Source organism: Oncorhynchus mykiss, chromosome 12, assembly GCF_057628025.1.
Source record: "Oncorhynchus mykiss isolate SJ-2025 chromosome 12, ASM5762802v1, whole genome shotgun sequence".
Lineage (NCBI taxonomy): Eukaryota > Metazoa > Chordata > Actinopteri > Salmoniformes > Salmonidae > Oncorhynchus > Oncorhynchus mykiss.
The window spans coordinates 33,324,989-33,344,053 of record NC_143033.1 but is presented as its reverse complement, the minus strand read 5'-3'; the positions used below and the strand labels follow the sequence as shown (position 1 = coordinate 33,344,053).

The 19,065-nt window shown below is 44.4% G+C and overlaps 1 protein-coding gene across 1 annotated transcript in view; it reads right to left on the bottom strand.

Moving 5' to 3' along the window:
- cxadr (CXADR Ig-like cell adhesion molecule) overlaps positions 1 to 19,065 on the bottom strand; it is a 61,272-nt gene that overhangs the window by 4,469 nt on the left and 37,738 nt on the right. Inside the window, exons 2-6 of the mRNA XM_036937414.2 lie at positions 16,863 to 17,032; positions 8,768 to 8,972; positions 2,057 to 2,212; positions 1,326 to 1,448; positions 1,014 to 1,152 (exon numbers count right to left, since the gene is read on the bottom strand). Of these exons, the coding sequence (XP_036793309.1) occupies positions 1,014 to 1,152; positions 1,326 to 1,448; positions 2,057 to 2,212; positions 8,768 to 8,972; positions 16,863 to 17,032 (793 nt within the window). The remainder of the gene's footprint in view (positions 1 to 1,013; positions 1,153 to 1,325; positions 1,449 to 2,056; positions 2,213 to 8,767; positions 8,973 to 16,862; positions 17,033 to 19,065) is intronic.

Genomic DNA, 19,065 nt, shown 5'->3' with positions numbered 1-19,065 from the left:
CAGAGCAACACAATTAACACATAATAACCTGCAATAATCCATTAAAGAGCTCAATCAAACAGCCTGAGGGGCCAGTGGCTTTGAATATGTTGGTAAATGTGTGTGCACAAGTGTTTGTGTATGCATTAATATCCCTATTATTAGTGTCTGTATACGTGCCGCCGTGTGTGTGTGTGTGCCAGGACTGACACAGTGCTCATTGGGCTAATTCTTATGGTGCTCCACTGTGCTGCCAGGCAGATAGACAGTGTCCAGGCTGATGCTAGCAGACCCAAAGACAGAGGGACAGAGAGAGAGACAGAGACAGAGACAGAGAGACAGAGAGAGAGAGAGAGAGAGAGAGAGAGAGAGGATGCTGTGTGGATGGAACACTGTGTCCAGGGGGGCTGGGCAGGACAGACACAGGAACCACAGAACAAATAAAAAACCCAAACTGATTAACAGACGTTTATTTGAAGAAGGGGAAAAAAGCTGATGGTGCGACAACCTTTTTTCCGTGTCCTTTGCTGTGTGCGTGACCGGATAGGGAGGAGCTGGGGCCAGAGAACGTGGCACGGTCACGCTTTCTTTGATTTATTGCAGGCTACAGCAGCCAAATTACCGAAATAAAAGACAACCTTTAGAGGAACCTATACACTCTTCCCACAATGCTATTAAGATAGTTGTAATGTACTGTATATGTGGTTATATGTGGAATCACGGACATTGAAAGTTAGTGTTGTGCAATGACATTATGTGCAATGCTCAGTGACCTGGACACCAAGGGGATGTGCAATATTGAGTATATGAGGGCGGGGGGTAGTTATGTTATGGGGAAGGGAGGGGTCAAGTCATTAAACTGTCATTTCTGTTGTTCTTCATTAATGTGTATGTTTACTATGTCTGGCTATTCTATCGCAGTTCATTTTTGTCAAGCAAATGTCTGTGAACATGACAAACACATCTAATCTAATAGCAGTTGGATGCAGTTAATGCCAGTGCTGTACAATGGTGTAATAATGCAGTGACCGTACCTGATCTCGTAAGAGATCTCCTTCTCGTACTTCTTCCTGTGGCGGGCGCGGCAGCAGCAGAAGAGGACGATGGCGATGATGATGAGGGCCAGCAGCACAGCGATGATGGCTCCAGCTATGATACCAGCAGTGTTGGGTGCTAGACCACAGATCATTAAAAAAAATATATACATGATACATGATAAAATTCCACAATTCCACCATACAGCAAATACAGGTCCAAGCACCAATCCACGCCAGATAAATTAAAACATTGACATTCTTCAATTAAAGAGCAGATAAAGGTGAATTAGGGGGTGGTGAGGGACTCACGGGGAGTGATGCCAAGCTGTAGAATACACTCCTCCATGCCCACGTGGTTCTTAGCAGTGCAGCGGTAGGTTCCTGAGGAGCTGATGGACGCGTTCCTTACATTCATGGTGCCTCCCACAGGGTCTACAGACATAGAGAGGGGGAGAGGTTACAGGGGCACATTCAGGAAGCCAAAAAGAAATTGGAAACATTTCTGTCCATTTACTTGAGTTGGCAGTGAATAGCCATTCTGTTTGAAATCATCTGCTCCATCTGAGGATGGTGAAAACTTGTGTAACCACATTGTGTTTTGTGAAAATCTTCAATAAATACAAAATATTAAGAACACCTCTTTCCATGACAGACTGACCAGGTGAATCCAGATGAAAGCTATGATCCCTTATTGACGTGACCTGTTAAGTCCACTTCAATCAGTGTAGATGAAGGGGAGGAGACAGGCTAAAGAAGGATTGTTACACCTAGAGACAATTGAGACATGGATTGTGTGCCATTCAGAAGACATAAAATGTAAGTGCCTTTGAACGGGGTATGGTAGTAGGTGCCCGGCGGTTTGTGTCAAATATTGCATTGCAATGCTTCTGGGTATTTCATGCCCAACAGTTTCCTGTGTGTATCAAGAATGGTCCATCACCCAAAGGACATCCAGCCAACTTGGGGAGTCAACTGAATATTTGGAAGGTGTTCCTAATGTTTGATATACTCGGTGTATAATTACATCCTGTGTGTGTTACCTAGCACAGCTGAGGCAGGCAGAATCTTGCTGTCACTGGTCTTCTCCCAGGTGTACTGCAGGGGCTTGGTCCCCTCACTGGACGTACACCTCAGGACCACGTCCTTACCCTCCTGGGTGGGGCCTTCAGTAGAGCATCTGGGCTTGGACGGCCTCACTGTCAGGGGAGAGGGAGAGGGCATAAGCTATTAGAGATGGAATACATGGCGAAAAACAGAAATTAGCTTGAAGCTACACAAACCCTTCCTGATTTTCCAATGCACACCCCCCTGGCAGGTTGCTGAGCTCTCTGTGTGTGTGTGTGTGTGTGTGTGTGTGTCCCCTTCATAGCAGCAGTCATCAGCATAATGAGAGCAGTAATCAGGGTAATTGATACAGCTGCTGTTATTACAGGTGCTGTCACTAAAGATGATGAAGATTGGAGAGTGACGTACACACACAAACACACACACACACACACACACGGGGTAGGGCCTCTCTGGGAAAGCCAAGTGTACGCAAACAATTTCCTCAGTCTGTTGGCAGGAGATGTGATGAGAATTCAAAAGCAAACAAAGCCCCAAATTGAAACCAGGCCGGATCCAGTGCAAGTCAAAGATGAACAGACCAACTGACAGACTGTCTGTCTGCTGGAGAGGGTGGGATGAGGTATGGGTACTAAGCCAGGGGTGGGAGGTGGAGGGGCATTCTAAATATTGTCGTCTTTAGGAAGCCTGATTGGCCGTGTGTGAATGTGTGTGTGCATCTGTGTGTATATCTCTCTGTCTCTCTCTGTGTGCATCTCTCGGATAGAGCTTTCTGCTAGAGCGCTGACATCATGGTTTGGTAATGGGCGCTGTAACAACAAAGCCCAGGGAAAGGGAGGGGAGAGAGAGGAGAGGGAGGGGAGATCAGGGACAGGGACTTATCAGGCAGAACCATGTGGATTAACACCAGACAGCCCGGTCCTGTGGGACACGGCAGCCAATAGATTAGTATGGGCTGTGCGCTGCACTAAAAGGCAGGGGGTCAGGATGGACAGAACGAGAGAGGGGAGGAGAAATGGAAGAGAAATTAAATGAGCGCTGATGGACCGGGGGGGGGTGATATGAACGAGAGGAGGTAAAAGTATAAAAATAATGTCTTGAGACAGATACTGTAGAGAGTGTGAGATCGGTTGTGGTGGACTATATGGATGTGGTGTAATATGAAGTGCTGAAGATAAGGAGATGTATTGGTTGTGGTGGACTATATGGATGTGGTGTAATATGAAGTGCTGAAGATAAAGAGATGTATTGGTTGTGGTGGACTATATGGATGTGGTGTATTATGAAGTGCTGAAGATAAGGAGATGTATTGGTTGTGGTGGACTATATGGATGTGGTGTAATATGAAGTGCTGAAGATAAGGAGATGTATTGGTTGTGGTGGACTATATGGATGTGGTGTATTATGAAGTGCTGAAGATAAGGAGATGTATTGGTTGTGGTGGACTATATGGATGTGGTGTAATATGAAGTGCTGAAGATAAGGAGATGTATTGGTTGTGGTGGACTATATGGATGTGGTGTAATATGAAGTGCTGAAGATAAAGAGATGTATTGGTTGTGGTGGACTATATGGATGTGGTGTAATATGAAGTGCTGAAGATAAGGAGATGTATTGGTTGTGGTGGACTATATGGATGTGGTGTAATATGAAGTGCTGAAGATAAGGAGATGTATTGGTTGTGGTGGACTATATGGATGTGGTGTATTATGAAGTGCTGAAGATAAGGAGATGTATTGGTTGTGGTGGACTATATGGATGTGGTGTAATATGAAGTGCTGAAGATAAAGAGATGTATTGGTTGTGGTGGACTATATGGATGTGGTGTAATATGAAGTGCTGAAAATAAGGAGATGTATTGGTTGTGGTGGACTATATGGATGTGGTGTATTATGAAGTGCTGAAGATAAGGAGATGTATTGGTTGTGGTGGACTATATGGATGTGGTGTAATATGAAGTGCTGAAGATAAAGAGATGTATTGGTTGTGGTGGACTATATGGATGTGGTGTAATATGAAGTGCTGAAGATAAAGAGATGTATTGGTTGTGGTGGACTATATGGATGTGGTGTATTATGAAGTGCTGAAGATAAGGAGATGTATTGGTTGTGGTGGACTATATGGATGTGGTGTAATATGAAGTGCTGAAGATAAGGAGATGTATTGGTTGTGGTGGACTATATGGATGTGGTGTAATATGAAGTGCTGAAGATAAGGAGATGTATTGGTTGTGGTGGACTATATGGATGTGGTGTATTATGAAGTGCTGAAGATAAGGAGATGTATTGGTTGTGGTGGACTATATGGATGTGGTGTAATATGAAGTGCTGAAGATAAAGAGATGTATTGGTTGTGGTGGACTATATGGATGTGGTGTAATATGAAGTGCTGAAGATAAGGAGATGTATTGGTTGTGGTGGACTATATGGATGTGGTGTATTATGAAGTGCTGAAGATAAGGAGATGTATTGGTTGTGGTGGACTATATGGATGTGGTGTAATATGAAGTGCTGAAGATAAGGAGATGTATTGGTTGTGGTGGACTATATGGATGTGGTGTATTATGAAGTGCTGAAGATAAGGAGATGTATTGGTTGTGGTGGACTATATGGATGTGGTGTAATATGAAGTGCTGAAGATAAAGAGATGTATTGGTTGTGGTGGACTATATGGATGTGGTGTATTATGAAGTGCTGAAGATAAGGAGATGTATTGGTTGTGGTGGACTATATGGATGTGGTGTAATATGAAGTGCTGAAGATAAAGAGATGTATTGGTTGTGGTGGACTATATGGATGTGGTGTATTATGAAGTGCTGAAGATAAGGAGATGTATTGGTTGTGGTGGACTATATGGATGTGGTGTAATATGAAGTGCTGAAGATAAGGAGATGTATTGGTTGTGGTGGACTATATGGATGTGGTGTAATATGAAGTGCTGAAGATAAGGAGATGTATTGGTTGTGGTGGACTATATGGATGTGGTGTAATATGAAGTGCTGAAGATAAAGAGATGTATTGGTTGTGGTGGACTATATGGATGTGGTGTAATATGAAGTGCTGAAGATAAGGAGATGTATTGGTTGTGGTGGACTATATGGATGTGGTGTAATATGAAGTGCTGAAGATAAGGAGATGTATTGGTTGTGGTGGACTATATGGATGTGGTGTAATATGAAGTGCTGAAGATAAGGAGATGTATTGGTTGTGGTGGACTATATGGATGTGGTGTAATATGAAGTGCTGAAGATAAGGATATGTATTGGTTGTGGTGGACTACATTGAGGAACTGATAGGACACAGTATAGATAGAGGGAGAGTGATACATTGTGGTAGACCACAGTAGGGTGGCAATAAAGACAATGAGGGATCGGTTGGGACTGAGGCCAGGGAGACAGAAAGATTGGCTTTAGAGAGGTCTAGGTATGGCTGATTGGTTGTTTGGACTCAGGTCAGAGAGCGATTGGCATGTTAAATACTGTAGTGGTGTATGAGTAATGAGATAGTGATTGGGACTAAGGTGAGGGAGAGAGGAATTGTGATTGGCTGCCGAAAACTGTAGTGAGGCAGCGGCAGACACTGATCAGTTGCGAGGGTTGCTGACATGCCTGTCCGGTGTGCTGTACTGACTGCAGGTGTGCCCTCTCCTTCTGTTACCTTCACTGTCGATCTTCATACAGGGAGACAACACGCACACAGCTCCTAACGTTACCTGCACTCAGGACAAATGCCCCTGTGTGTGTGTGTGTGTGTGTGTGTGTGTGTGTGTGTGTGTGTGTGTGTGTGTGTGTGTCTACTTCCTGAGAGAGTGTGACCGTGTCCGTCCCTGCCAATGCGCTCGGGAGCATTTACGTTCTGGTGACGATATTGACCTGAAGGTAAACTGCGGCGCAGGCAAGATGTCTTCCTGTCTCCTTGTCACACTGCTCTCCTCTAGAATAGGAATAGCTCTGCCCGAGGGGCCAATGCCTTTAAGCCTGTCAGACCCACTACCAGGCGGCGGCACTAAACTAGTAAAGACACTAGATGACCAGCTCTGTGGCCAAGAAATTCCTCTGCACAGCTCCCTAAGGACCATCACCATCTGCCTGCCTAGGTATTTGCTCTAGTCAGCTCAAGCCCATCTCTCCTTGGCTGGCTCAGGTACACTGAACAAATCTAACCTTCCTTCCTGTAGACCTGAGAGAGGCTTCGAGCCAGCCTTGCTGGCGTAAAGGAATGGCTAAAAAGACAGGTTGTTTTCGTATAGTTCCTGGTAAAGGAAGGTAAATATAACACCAACAGATTATGTCACAAAACCAGTTTCTCAGATGTGGTTAACCAGGAAAACAACTGTGTCCTAATCACATTTTATTCAGGCAAACACAGTGTTTATGAGAAATCCTTCATCAGTGCGGGGCTCTAATAACAGTTCATATGTTGTTTGACCACAGCCGTCAGCCCACACTGCTTTTCATATGTAAATATGCTGACTGACTTTCTGTATGTTCAGAGTAAAGTTGACTCACCGAGCAGCCATACACGGCAAGTCTGTTTGCGCAGACATCACTATGAATGTTCTGCCTATTCTATACCCACTGTCATGTATGATATGCAGTTAGCTAGCTGAGTCCGTATCACTTCATTTTACACTACTTTACTGTCACTTAGCAACAATGAAACAGCTGGCTGAGGCGACATTACATTATGTGTGATGCTCATCAATCACACCATCATTTAATTGCAAAGCAAAACACTTAGCATACATCATTTCAGAACAAGGCAGCATTAATGTACATTTGACAACACTTAACTACATTTAATAAGCTATTTTGATGTCATCTGATATTGACAGCCATTTCCCTACCGTATATGGATTGAATTGGCTTGCAATATCAAGGAAAATGCTAGATCAACACACACCACTAGGATTATTAAACATAACGCCATTCTAGAGGGGTATTGCATAAACACTTCTCTAGTGAGCCACATGCACCCTTTAAAAGGCATTATGCTTGGAGGTTTTACTGAACAGATACAGTTGAAGTCAGAAATTTACATACACTTAGGTTGGAGTCATTAAAACTTGTTTTTCAACCACTCCACACATTTCTTGTTAACAAATTATAGCTTTGGCAAGTCGGTTAAGACATCTACATTGAGCATGACAAGTCATTTTTCCAACAATTATTTACAGACAGATTACTTCACTTACAATTCACTGTATCACAATTCCAGTGGGTCAGAAGTTTACATACATTAAGTTGACTGTGCATTTAAACAGCTTGGAAAATTACAGAAAATGACATCATGGCTTTAGAAGCTTCTGATAGGCTAATTAACATAATTTGAGTCAATTGGCGGTGTACCTGTGGATGTATTTCAAGGCCTACCTTCAAACTCGGTGCCTATCTGCTTGACATCATGGGAAAATCTAAAGAAATCGGCCAAGACCTCAGAATTTATTTTGTAGACCTCCACAAGTCTGGTTCATCCTTGGGAGCAATTTCCAAATGCCTGAAGGTACCACTTTCATCTGTACAAACAATAGTATGCAAGTATAAACACCATGGCACCACGCAGCTGTCATACCGCTCAGGACAGAGACGCGTTCTGTCTCCTAGAGTTGAACGTACTTTGGTGCGAAAAGTGCAAATCAATCCCAGAACACAGCAAAGGACCTTGTGAAGATGCTGGAGGAAACAGGTACATAAGTATCTATATCCACAGTAAAACAAGTCCTACATCAACAAAACCTGAAAGGGCGCTCAGCAAGGAAGAAGCCACGGCTCCAAAATCGCCATAAAAAAGCCAGACCACGGTTTGCAACTGCACATGGGAACAAAGATCGTACTTTTTGGAGAAATGTCCTCTGGTCTGATGAAACAAAATAGAACTGTTTGGCCATAATGACCATCATTATGTTTGCAGGAAAAAGGGGGATGCTTGCAAGCCGAAGAACACCATCCCAACCGTGAAGCACGGGGGTGGCAGCATCATGTTGTGGGGGTGCTGTGCTGCAGGAGGGACTGGTGCACTTCACAAAATAGATGGCATCATGAGTGAAAATGATGTGGATATATTGAAGCAACATCTCAAGACATCAGTTAAAGCTTGGTCGCAAATGGGTCTTCCAAATGGACAATGATCCCAAGCATACTTCCAAAGTTGTGGCAAAATGGCTTAAGGACAACAAAGTTGAGGTATTGGAGTGGCCATCACAAAGCCCTGACCTCAATCCCATAGAGAATTTGTGGGCAGAACTGAAAAAAGCGTGTGCGAGCAGGCAGGCCTACAAACCTGACTCAGTTACACCAGCTCTGTCAAGTGGAATGGGCCATAATCCACCCAACCTATTGTGGAAAGTTTGTGGAAGGCTACCCTAAACATTTGACCCAAGTTAAACAATTTAAAGGCAATGCTACCAAATACTAATTGAGTGCATGTAATCTTCTGACCCACTGGGAATGTGATAAAATAAATAAAAGCTGAAATAAATCACTCTCTCTACTAATATTCTGACATTTCAAATTCTTAAAATAAAGTGATCCTAACTGACCTAACCAAGGAATTCTTACTAGGATTAAATGTCAGGGATTGTGAAAAGCTGAGTTTAAATATATTTGGCTAAGGTGTATGTAAACTTCCGACTTAGATAGATAGCAGAGTAGCGCCTGTTTAAAATGTAATCCATGGCAACCCACTCACCCATGACGGTCAGTAGCATCTTTCTGCTGCGGATGCCCGGGGCCTTCTTCACCTTGCATTGGTAGGTCCCCGTGTCTGAGGACTTCAGACCAGTCAGGTTGATGGAAGCGTCGCCATTCTTCGGGTCAGGTGAGTTGAAGTGGGCCCGCCCCTTCACTGCAGGGTAGTAGTCCTCATAGGCCCTGTCCCCAGAGTACAGGATCACCTGGGGGTGGAGGTAGGAAGAGAACATGATGGAGGGAAAGAGAGGGAATAGGCCGAGAATTAGAGGGAGATAGCTGGGTGTAATGGAGTTACAACTTTTCAGAAAAACAAGTCAAAGCTGGTTATTAAGAGTGAGTGCAAAGCCCACCCCCTGTCTCTGTTTACTAAAACAACAGACACTGAAATGAAGAGTCAGTGTATTGTTATCTCCCTAATGTCCTATGCCTGGCTCTGGCTTGTTTTTGACCTTTCTTTTCTGTGCTGCTGAGCTATGGCACGGAACAAACAAAGCCCTACTGTGGAGTCAAAGCAACACCTGCTGTGTCAACAGAGACATAAAGAGAGAGCGCTATGACCTGAGCTCAGCAGCAGCCCCCAGCCCTACCTTCATCTTCCCTACCCCCGTCTGTCTCTCCCCCTCCCCTCCGACACAGCGCTCAGAGGAGAAGCCAGAAGATGGAGTCAAGGTGGAGCCAACGGACAACAAGCCGCACACGAGCAGCACGGAGGCAAAGTAAACAAAACACCACAACCACGGCACGAAAGAGGGAGGGAGGGCTAAACAATTCTCTCACATCGCAGGCAGACAACACATACACAAATATATTCTACATTTTCCATGGAGCTTGTCAGAGACGGGTGCTTGTGTTGTGTGCAGTGATCACCATCATACACACGCACTGGAGGAGAGTAGAGGAAAAACAGGCCTCCTAATGAACACAGAGGTCCAAGGGAGAGCGGAAGGGAAGAGAAAACAAAGAAAGAGAGACGAACAGAACGGAAAGACGGTGGGCTGTGAGGGAGCGAGAGAAAAGAAAACAAAGAGAAAGAGAACCGGAGGGATGGTGGGCTGTGAGATGTCTAACAGCTCGGCTGGGGAGCCTTGTTGTTGACCCCACGGCAGGGCTGCCAAGCCAAGGCTGTGTAGGCTAAGCTACATCTTGTATCTATTAGCCACGTAAACCGTAATGCATTCCACCTGGATCCCAGGAGAGACATGGAGCCCTGAAACTAACTTCACTGGGATCAGAGCAAAGGCAGCAATAACAAAGCGATGAGAGAAGGTGGAGGAGAGGAAATTAAATTGCCTGAGGCACTGGGGTAAAGACAGGCAACAAGCACTCCCTCTGACACTGAGACACAATCTCAGACACACACAGACTACAATCTTGTACATACCACATGTAATAACGTGGCTCAATAAAACAAATCCTATATAAATCCTACGTACTGGAAAGCAAAGGGCAGACGTTAGTGAGAAGAGAAACAGACAAGCGGAGTTGAAAACAAGGACACGTTCATTCCGGAGTTCTGATTCAGAACAGGTAGACCAGTACTACAGTATCCATCTGGTGAGGACAGACTGAAAGTCTCTGAGGGCAAATATTGCACTAAGGGACCTCTTCTCATAATTATAATAGTACATTGTATTAGTTAGGGTGGCACCTTTGTGGACATTTAAAGTCACCTTAAATAGTAATGAACTAATAAAGAAAATAGTAAAAAATAAAAAAGGGAAACAACCTCTATTATACTGGTTGTAGCAGCACCAGGAGTGAGACAAGGGTTTGGTTACTTACATGGGGCCATATAAAGATGAGGTCATCGTCATGTGACTCCCCTGCACGGAGAGGGTGGGGCTAATTTGAGAAGCAAAACAGGGAGTGGCATCACCTGTGTACACTACACTCAATGTCCCGGTCTGTCTGACTCTGTCGACAGTGTTCTTGCGTCTTTGGTCAAGTCGGGCTTTTCTCCTGACTCAGCCGTGCCCCTATAGTCAGTTTCAGAAATGTACCTTGGCTCCAAATTGAATCTCAAGGTTTAACCTGAACCACTACACTTTCATGTCAGATTTTCTTCAGTAAACAAAGCTCTAGTGCTTTCCTCAAGGACACAAACCTTTATCAATCCACCAGGAATTTGAAGCAGCTAGCTACCGTTCCATTCTCCCAGCTAACCTTGAGAATATAGCGCTAAAGGCAACTATCATTAATGTATTTTCATGACTGTAGTTACCATTATCGTAGTTGAGAATACAATACTCAGGTCGCAACCTGCTTCCAGCCTATCTGTAATGTCCCCGCGATGAGCGCTAAATGCTAATTATCTCTGCATGGCATTTCAGACCAACAAAGAGGTGCATTAGCTATGGTTCACTTATTCCCTGAATTCGGATATGTAGGGACATACGAAATAAACAGACAACAACTCCAAAATGAATTATCTGATGCAAGCAGTGCATTGTTTTTTCCCTACTTTAGAAATACAAAAATGCCAGTTTGACTGTGCAAACTCAAAGTAGTCTGTCATAGGGAGTGTTACGTAAAGGGTCCGCCCCCTCCAGTCTACCTCTACACTCAATATCTTCTTCACGCCTCCCATTCCATCCTCTCCTCTCCTCTCTCCTCCACTCCCTCTCCTTTGCTACTTCCCCTTATCTCCCTTTGTCATATATCCCATCCTCTACTCTCCCTCCATCTCCTCCCCCCTTCCAGCAGAGTAGATCAGTACCACACATCCAGTAGTCTAGCCTGCCAGTACAGTGTATCTCCAGCATCACCCCTCCCCTTCTCGCTCTCTGGACGTCCAGTAGTCCATCCTGCCAGTACAGTGTATCTCCAGCATCACCCCTCCCCTTCTCGCTCTCTGGACGTCCAGTAGTCCATCCTGCCAGTACAGTGTATCTCCAGCATCACCCCTCCCCTTCTCGCTCTCTGGACATCCAGTAGTCCAGCCTGCCAGTACAATGTAGCCCTATCATCACCCCTCCCCTTCTCGCTCTCTGGACGTCCAGTAGTCCAGCCTGCCAGTACAATGTAGCCCCATCATCACCCCTCCCCTTCTCGCTCTCTGGACATCCAGTAGTCCAGCCTGCCAGTACAGTGTAGCCCCATCATCACCCCTCCCCTTCTCGCTCTCTCGACGTCCAGTAGTCCAGCCTGCCAGTACAATGTAGCCCCAGCATCACCCCTCCCCTTCTCGCTCTCTGGACGTCCAGTAGTCCAGCCTGCCAGTACAATGTAGCCCCATCATCACCCCTCCCCTTCTCGCTCTCTGGACGTCCAGTAGTCCAGCCTGCCAGTACAATGTAGCCCTATCATCACCCCTCCCCTTCTCGCTCTCTGGACATCCAGTAGTTCAGCCTGCCAGTACAGTGTAGCCCCAGCATCACCCCTCCCCCTTCTCGCTCTCTGGACGTCCAGTAGTCCAGCCTGCCAGTACAATGTAGCCCCAGCCCTATCATCACCCCTCCCCTTCTCGCTCTCTGGACGTCCAGTAGTCCAGCCTGCCAGTACAATGCAGCCCCAGCATCACCCCTCCCCCTTCTCGCTCTCTGGACGTCCAGTAGTCCAACCTGCCAGTACAGCGTAGCCCCAGCATCACCCCTCCCCCTTCTCGCTCTCTGGACATCCAGTAGTCCAGCCTGCCAGTAGCCCCAGCTCTGGGTTTCCAGCACTAATCCTACTGGGCACATACACCAATCCAGCCCTGTAGCCACTGAACTTAACAGGCCACTAATTACTGATAATAGACATGACATCACCCCACCAGGGCGCAAGTAGGTTGTGTGCGTGTGTTTGTCTGTCTATGCACTGAGTGTCCCTCTGATTGGACAATTAATATCTACCCGCTCAGAGGAAGATAGAAACTTGGCCGTTGTGAATGAAGAAATGGTCTGGTGAGATTGCGGCCCTTGTAAAAGATTGGAGACAGTTTGATGCGCAATGAACGTCAAAACTAAAATAATGAGCAGTGAAGCTAAACTCTGAGTATGGAACATTCAGAACATGTCTACAGCTGAGTACAACTAGAGAGGAGGTAGACCACAAACGGAAAACCACCCACAACTGGGTTCTACAGTTATATCCACATGAGCATTGTAGTCTTTACACAGAAATGCCAAACCTGGGGAGTACAATGACGGCTCTATAATAATAATAATAATAATAATAATAATAATAATAATAATAATAATGTTATTTTTTGGGAAATACGCCACTTCTTCCACCCCCACCCCTCCCAATTAATCATCAGTGGTTCCCATTCTAAATCAAATGAAGTAGGTCAAAAACAAATAGAGCTCTCCTGAGGCACTGCACCCCAATTTAAAAAAAAAAAGAATTTTGCAGAGACAATGGAGGGAGAGGAGAGAGCAGGGCTGGGCTGGAAGTAGGAGCCAGGGAGGAATGGTGAGAGGGACAGCTAATGAAGGGCTCCTACTGATCTTCTTCTAGCCCTGGACAACAACAAAAAAAACTCAGGCCATGGGGGACAAGGAGAGAGAGAGATAGAGAGAGGATGCAGAGGCATCAATAGAGGAGGAGTGGAACGGAGAGACACAGGAGAGACTCGCCCACCATTCAGAGGCCTGGAGTGAGGCCATCTATCCCTCTATAAGCTTCTAGCTACATGTCCTCAGGCAATGCATGGGCTATGTGGATCTGTCTATTCTCTCAGCAGCCTTGTAGTCCCTCCAGACTACAGAGGGATGACGCGGCATGTACACAGAGCTGCCGGGTTCTCACAGCACGGCTGGAAGGTGGCATTCCACTCAATAGAGGTACCATGCAGAGAGCAGGTGGGTGAGGTCAAAGAGCCAACTGACACACCCCCACAAACCCCTTCTCACGCACTAATGAGCATGCACAGTGCACGCTTGCACACACTGAAAGAGCGATGCCACACACTCAAACCCATGTGGGATATTTTATAACGCTTTAAAAACATGCACCAAGTAAAAGAGATGAACGGTTGTTTTTATTGTCATGGGGGTTGTGTGGGAGTTTTTCCTTACCACACATACAGTGGGGCAAAAAATTATTTAGTCAGCCACCAATTGTGCAAGTTATCCCACTTAAAAATATGAAGCCTGGAATTTTTATCAAAGGTACACTTCAACTATGACAGAAAAAATGAGGAAAAAAAATCCAGAAAATCACATTGTATGATTTTTAATGAATTTATTTGCTAATTATGGTGGAAAATAAGTATTTGGTCACCTACAAACAAGCAAGATTTCTGGCTCTCACAGACCTTTAAGAGGCTCCTCTGTCCTCCACTCGTTACCTATATTAATGGCACCTGTTTGAACTTGTTATCAGTATAAAAGACACCTGTCCACAACCTCAAACAGTCACACTCCAAACTCCACTATGGCCAAGACTAAAGAGCTGTCTACAAAATTGTAGACCTGCACCAGGCTGGGAAGACAATCTGCAATAGGTAAGCAGCTTGGCTTGAAGAAATCAACTTTGGGAGCAATTATTAGGAAATGGAAGACATACAAGACCACTGATAATCTCCCTTGATCTGGGGCTCCACGCAAGATCTCACCCCGTGGGGTCAAAATGATCACAAGAACGGTAAGTAAAAATCCCAGAACCACACGGGGGGACCTAGTGAATGACCTGCAGAGAGCTGGGACCAAAGTAACAAAGCCTACCATCAGTAACACACTACGCCGCCAGGGACTCAAATCCTGCAGTGCCAGACGTGTCCCCCTGCTTAAGCCAGTACATGTCCAGGCCCGTCTGAAGTTTGCTAGAGAGCATTTGGATGATCCAGAAGAAAATTGGGAGAATGTCATATGGTCAGATGAAACCAAAATAACTTTTTGGTAAAAACTCAACTCGTCGTGTTTGGAGGACAAATAATGCTGAGTTGCATCCAAAGAACACCATACCTACTGTGACGCATGGGGGTGGAAACATCATGCTTTGGGGCTGTTTTTCTGCAAAGGGACCAGGACGACTGATCCGTGTAAAGGAAAGAATGAATGGGGCCATGTATCGTGAGATTTTGAGTGAAAACCTCCTTCCATCAGCAAGGGCATTAAAGATGAAAAGTGGCTGGGTCTTTCAGCATGACAATGATCCCAAACACACCACCCGAGCAACGAAGGAGTGGCTTCGTAAGAAGCATTTCAAGGTCCTGGAGTGGCCTAGCCAGTCTCCAGATCAACCCCATAGAAAATCTTTTATATATCTGTTATAAAATCTGTTATATAAAATCTGTTATATACCCTTTGTTGGCAATGACAAAGTATTGAGAAACTTTTGTTATTGACAAAATACTTATTTTCCATTTTCCATTTGCAAATAAATTCATTAAAAATCTTACAATGTGATTTTCTGGATTTTATTTTCTAATTTTGTCTGTCATAGTTGAAGTGTACCTATGATGAAAATTACAGGCCTCTCATCTTTTTAAGTGGGAGAACTTGCACAATTGGTGGCTGACTAATAACTTTTTTGCCCCACTGTATGAAAACCTCCGACATCAACTGTATATATAAAAAACCCTCACTACCAAGTTCCAAACGAAGTCTGGAAGCAACGTCAGCACAATAAATGTTTGTTGGGAGCTTCATGAAATGGGTTTCCATGGCCGAGCAGCCGTGCACAAGCCTAAGATCACCATGCGCAATGCCAAACGTTGGATGGTTTGGTGTAAAGCTCAACACCATTGGACTCTGGAGCAGTGGAAACGCGTTCTCTGGAGTGATGAATCATGCTTCACCATCAGGCAGTCCGATGGATGAATCTGTGTTTGGCGGATACTAGGAGAACGCTACCTTCCCAAATGCATAGTGCGAACTGTAAAGTTTGGTGGAATAGGAATAATGGTATGGGGCTGTTTTTCATTGTTCGGGCTAGGCCCCTTAGTTCTAGTGAAGGGAAATCTTAATGCTACAGCATACAATGACAATCTAGACGATTCTGTGCTTCAAACTTTGTGGCAATAATTTGGGTAAGGCCCTTTCCTGTTTCAGCATGATAACGCCCAGTGGACAAAGCGAGGCCCATACAGAAATGCTTTGTCGAGATCGGTGTGGAAGAACTTGACAGGCCTGCACAGAGCCCTGATCTCAACCCCATCGAACACCTTTGGGATGAATTGAAACACCGACTATGAGCCAGGCCTAATCGCCTAACATCAGTGCCCAACCTCACTAATTCTCTTGTGGCTGAATGTAAGCAAGTCCCCGCAGCAATGTTCCAACATCTAGTGGAAAGCCTTTGAAGAAGAGTGGAGGTTGTTATAGCAGCAAAGGGTGAACAAACTCCATACTAATGCCCATGATTTTGGAATGAGATGTTCGACGAGCAGGTGGCCACATACTTTTGGTCATGTATTGTATTTCATCGAACATATCCAGGAAATGCATGCATTTTGAGGTCCTACCTGTCAAAATAGGATCCAGAATGATCAGATATATTTTTGTCTCTTCAGAGAATTTGCTGTCATCTTTGTGCATATTGGACTATAGGCTACATTACTCACCACCTGAGGAAGTGGGAATTCACAACACTTAGCTAGACGTTCCATTGCTAGGCTATATGATGTAGGCCTATTCGGTCCTTAGGCACATCAAAACCAGAGGTGAGAAATACATTATATATACAGACACTGACAGAAAGCTGCGACTCTCCTCTCTGTAAAAAGAACAGTATTTTTCCCTCAATAGCATTTTGTGCTTCTCAGAATGCATCTCGCCCTCCTCCGTGCACACAGTGGGGAGAGGGAGTGAGAGTCAGCAGCCGACAGTGAAAGAGGGACAGGCAGATGCATTCATAGCAGAATCAACATAATGCATAGACTATTACTGTTGACCAAATAATGGTTTTAGAATAATCTACAGGAACGTTTTGTGTAGCTAAATCAACTAAAATTACTGACGTACACACAATGCTTCGCTAAAAGGAAGCCAATGTCAGTCATTTTTGGTTTATGTCCCAGCTCTCACATAACACTTCCATTGAAACACTGGATAGTTCCAACACAATTAGATGAAATCTGACATACCAAAAGAAGGAATAACCCCCAAACCCTTGTTTCATGGATGAAAGAACAAACACCACTCGGTAGGACCCCATTAAACACACACCACTTTGTCCTCTTTCTGGTTGTCGGAGGCCAGCAGGCTCCATTCGATGTCCAGGGGGCCAGAGTCCACAGGGGCCAGAGAAAACTGACAATCCAGCTTGACACTCTCACTGCTGGCCTTCTCTATGGACGTGGGTCCCTGGGACGTGATCTCCAGGCCATGGGCTACACCTGGACACAGAGAGGGAGGGAGAGGAAGATCATTAGCCTAATAGCACACACTGATTGCATGGCATTCCCTTCATTAGCACATTGGGGCTAAAGATCGAATTAGAATGACTAAGTCTATGATGTTAGTTCTAAAACAAATCAGGATTCCATCTGAGTGCCTCGTTGTTCACACTTATGTTTCAGTTAAAAGTAACTGTCCAGTTTTAGCACATTTCTATCAAATATGATCTAAAATTAATTATAATACGAGTGAAATAGTTTTTTTCCTCAGCCCAGTCAAGCAGCTTTTCGTGTCACAATTGTGTGGGCGTATACCAGTCATAAAAATATTAAATACGAGTAGACCGCCGATTGGCAAGCTCATCCTGCTCACGAGGATGACATCATCCTATTTGAGGACACATTATTTGAGACACATTGTTTGAGATACACGTTTTATCATTTAGTTTTATATGTGCTCAAACTCTACTCCCCAACCACAGCACTCCGTTCTGCCACCCCTGGTCTCTTGGCCTTCCCACCTCCCTGATAATGGGTATCTTAAATGAATCCCACGGCACCCCCACAAAAAAAGAGAAACAAAAAGAGCACTGGCTTTGCTGTTAACTATTTTAGGGGGAAAATATACTTGCTACGACTGATATGTGTGTCTCACCCAGCCATCTTAACATGAATTAACTAATTGTAAGTCACTCTGGATAAGAGTGTCTACTATATGACTAAAATGTAGACGCAACTTTGAGGTAGGGCTAGGCGATACATAAAATTAATTAAAATGTATGTTCTCGCGATATTCCAAATGCCTGCATCTCAGAATCAAGATTTTTTGTATTTTTTGTTTTTATTAGTATTTATGTCCACTTCTTCTCATGTGGTCTTTTTGGTTGTCTCGATTGCTCCCCCTGTACTGTGCACCTTACCATTTACACCAGAGATCTGTATATAATGACGAGATGCTCATGTCTCCACCATAACAACAGGAGTTGTTGTCCCAAAAGGCAGGAAGGCAAGCGACAAGCTTATGTTCAAAATAAGCACATAGAAACGCATTGGGGTTATTTTGGACATATTTTGGTGAGAGAGAAACATCTCGCTTTGTCTTTTTCTCTATGGTTTACATACACCCCCAAAGCCCCTCCCTCTACCACTCACAACAACAAGATGAGAGATCACTTATTCTTCTCTGACAAGCGATTTCAAATGGCTATCTGCATTTGAGGTTCGGTCTAACAGAATCATTCACATGGACACCAAAACACATTGAGACATTATTTTCCTGTAATAGAGAAGTTAATCTTGCATCTCCTCAAATTTCAAGCAGAGCAGACACTACTAAAGCAGATGTACCAATAAACATTCATTCTGGAAAATGCATGCCCAGTTTGTCGTGCGCGCATTACGGTACCACGTACTGCTAGCAGCATTTTTGTCAAATAAATATTGTTATACCATTTGTTTATTCTGTTTTAAACGTGCAAAAGCATAAAATATAACAAATTGGCAGCTTGTTTTTATTCTGAGAAATAAGGTAGGCCACTTGATTTCAACATCTGAACTAAGTGGATAGGCTATCATGCTGATCAAACAGTTGGAGACGGAAAGGTGTGTTCATAACAATTCAACTGTTTTGCACTGATATCTAGCAAATAGATTAAAGTTGGCTAAACTTGAAATGTAAGTAAAGTATTAGCTGGCTACTCACTAGCATGAGGGATGGTGCTTGAGAGATTGTTTATGAGACCTGTGTTAATTTTCTATAATACCTGCTACATGATTAATGAATGTGCATTGTGCTTGGTTCTGGTTAAATTTGTAACAAAAAAGGGCATTTTTATAGACAGACCCGAAAGCCAGATCAGTGATTATTGCAAAAAAAGCAGGTAAAACTATTGAACCTAGTGGTTAAGAGCTTTGGGCCAGTAACCAAAGTGTCGCTGGTTCGAATCCCCGAGCCGACTAGGTAAAACAAATTAGAAGTCTCTCTGGATAAGAGCGTCTGCTAAATGACTGAAATGGAAATGTTTTACGGTTGT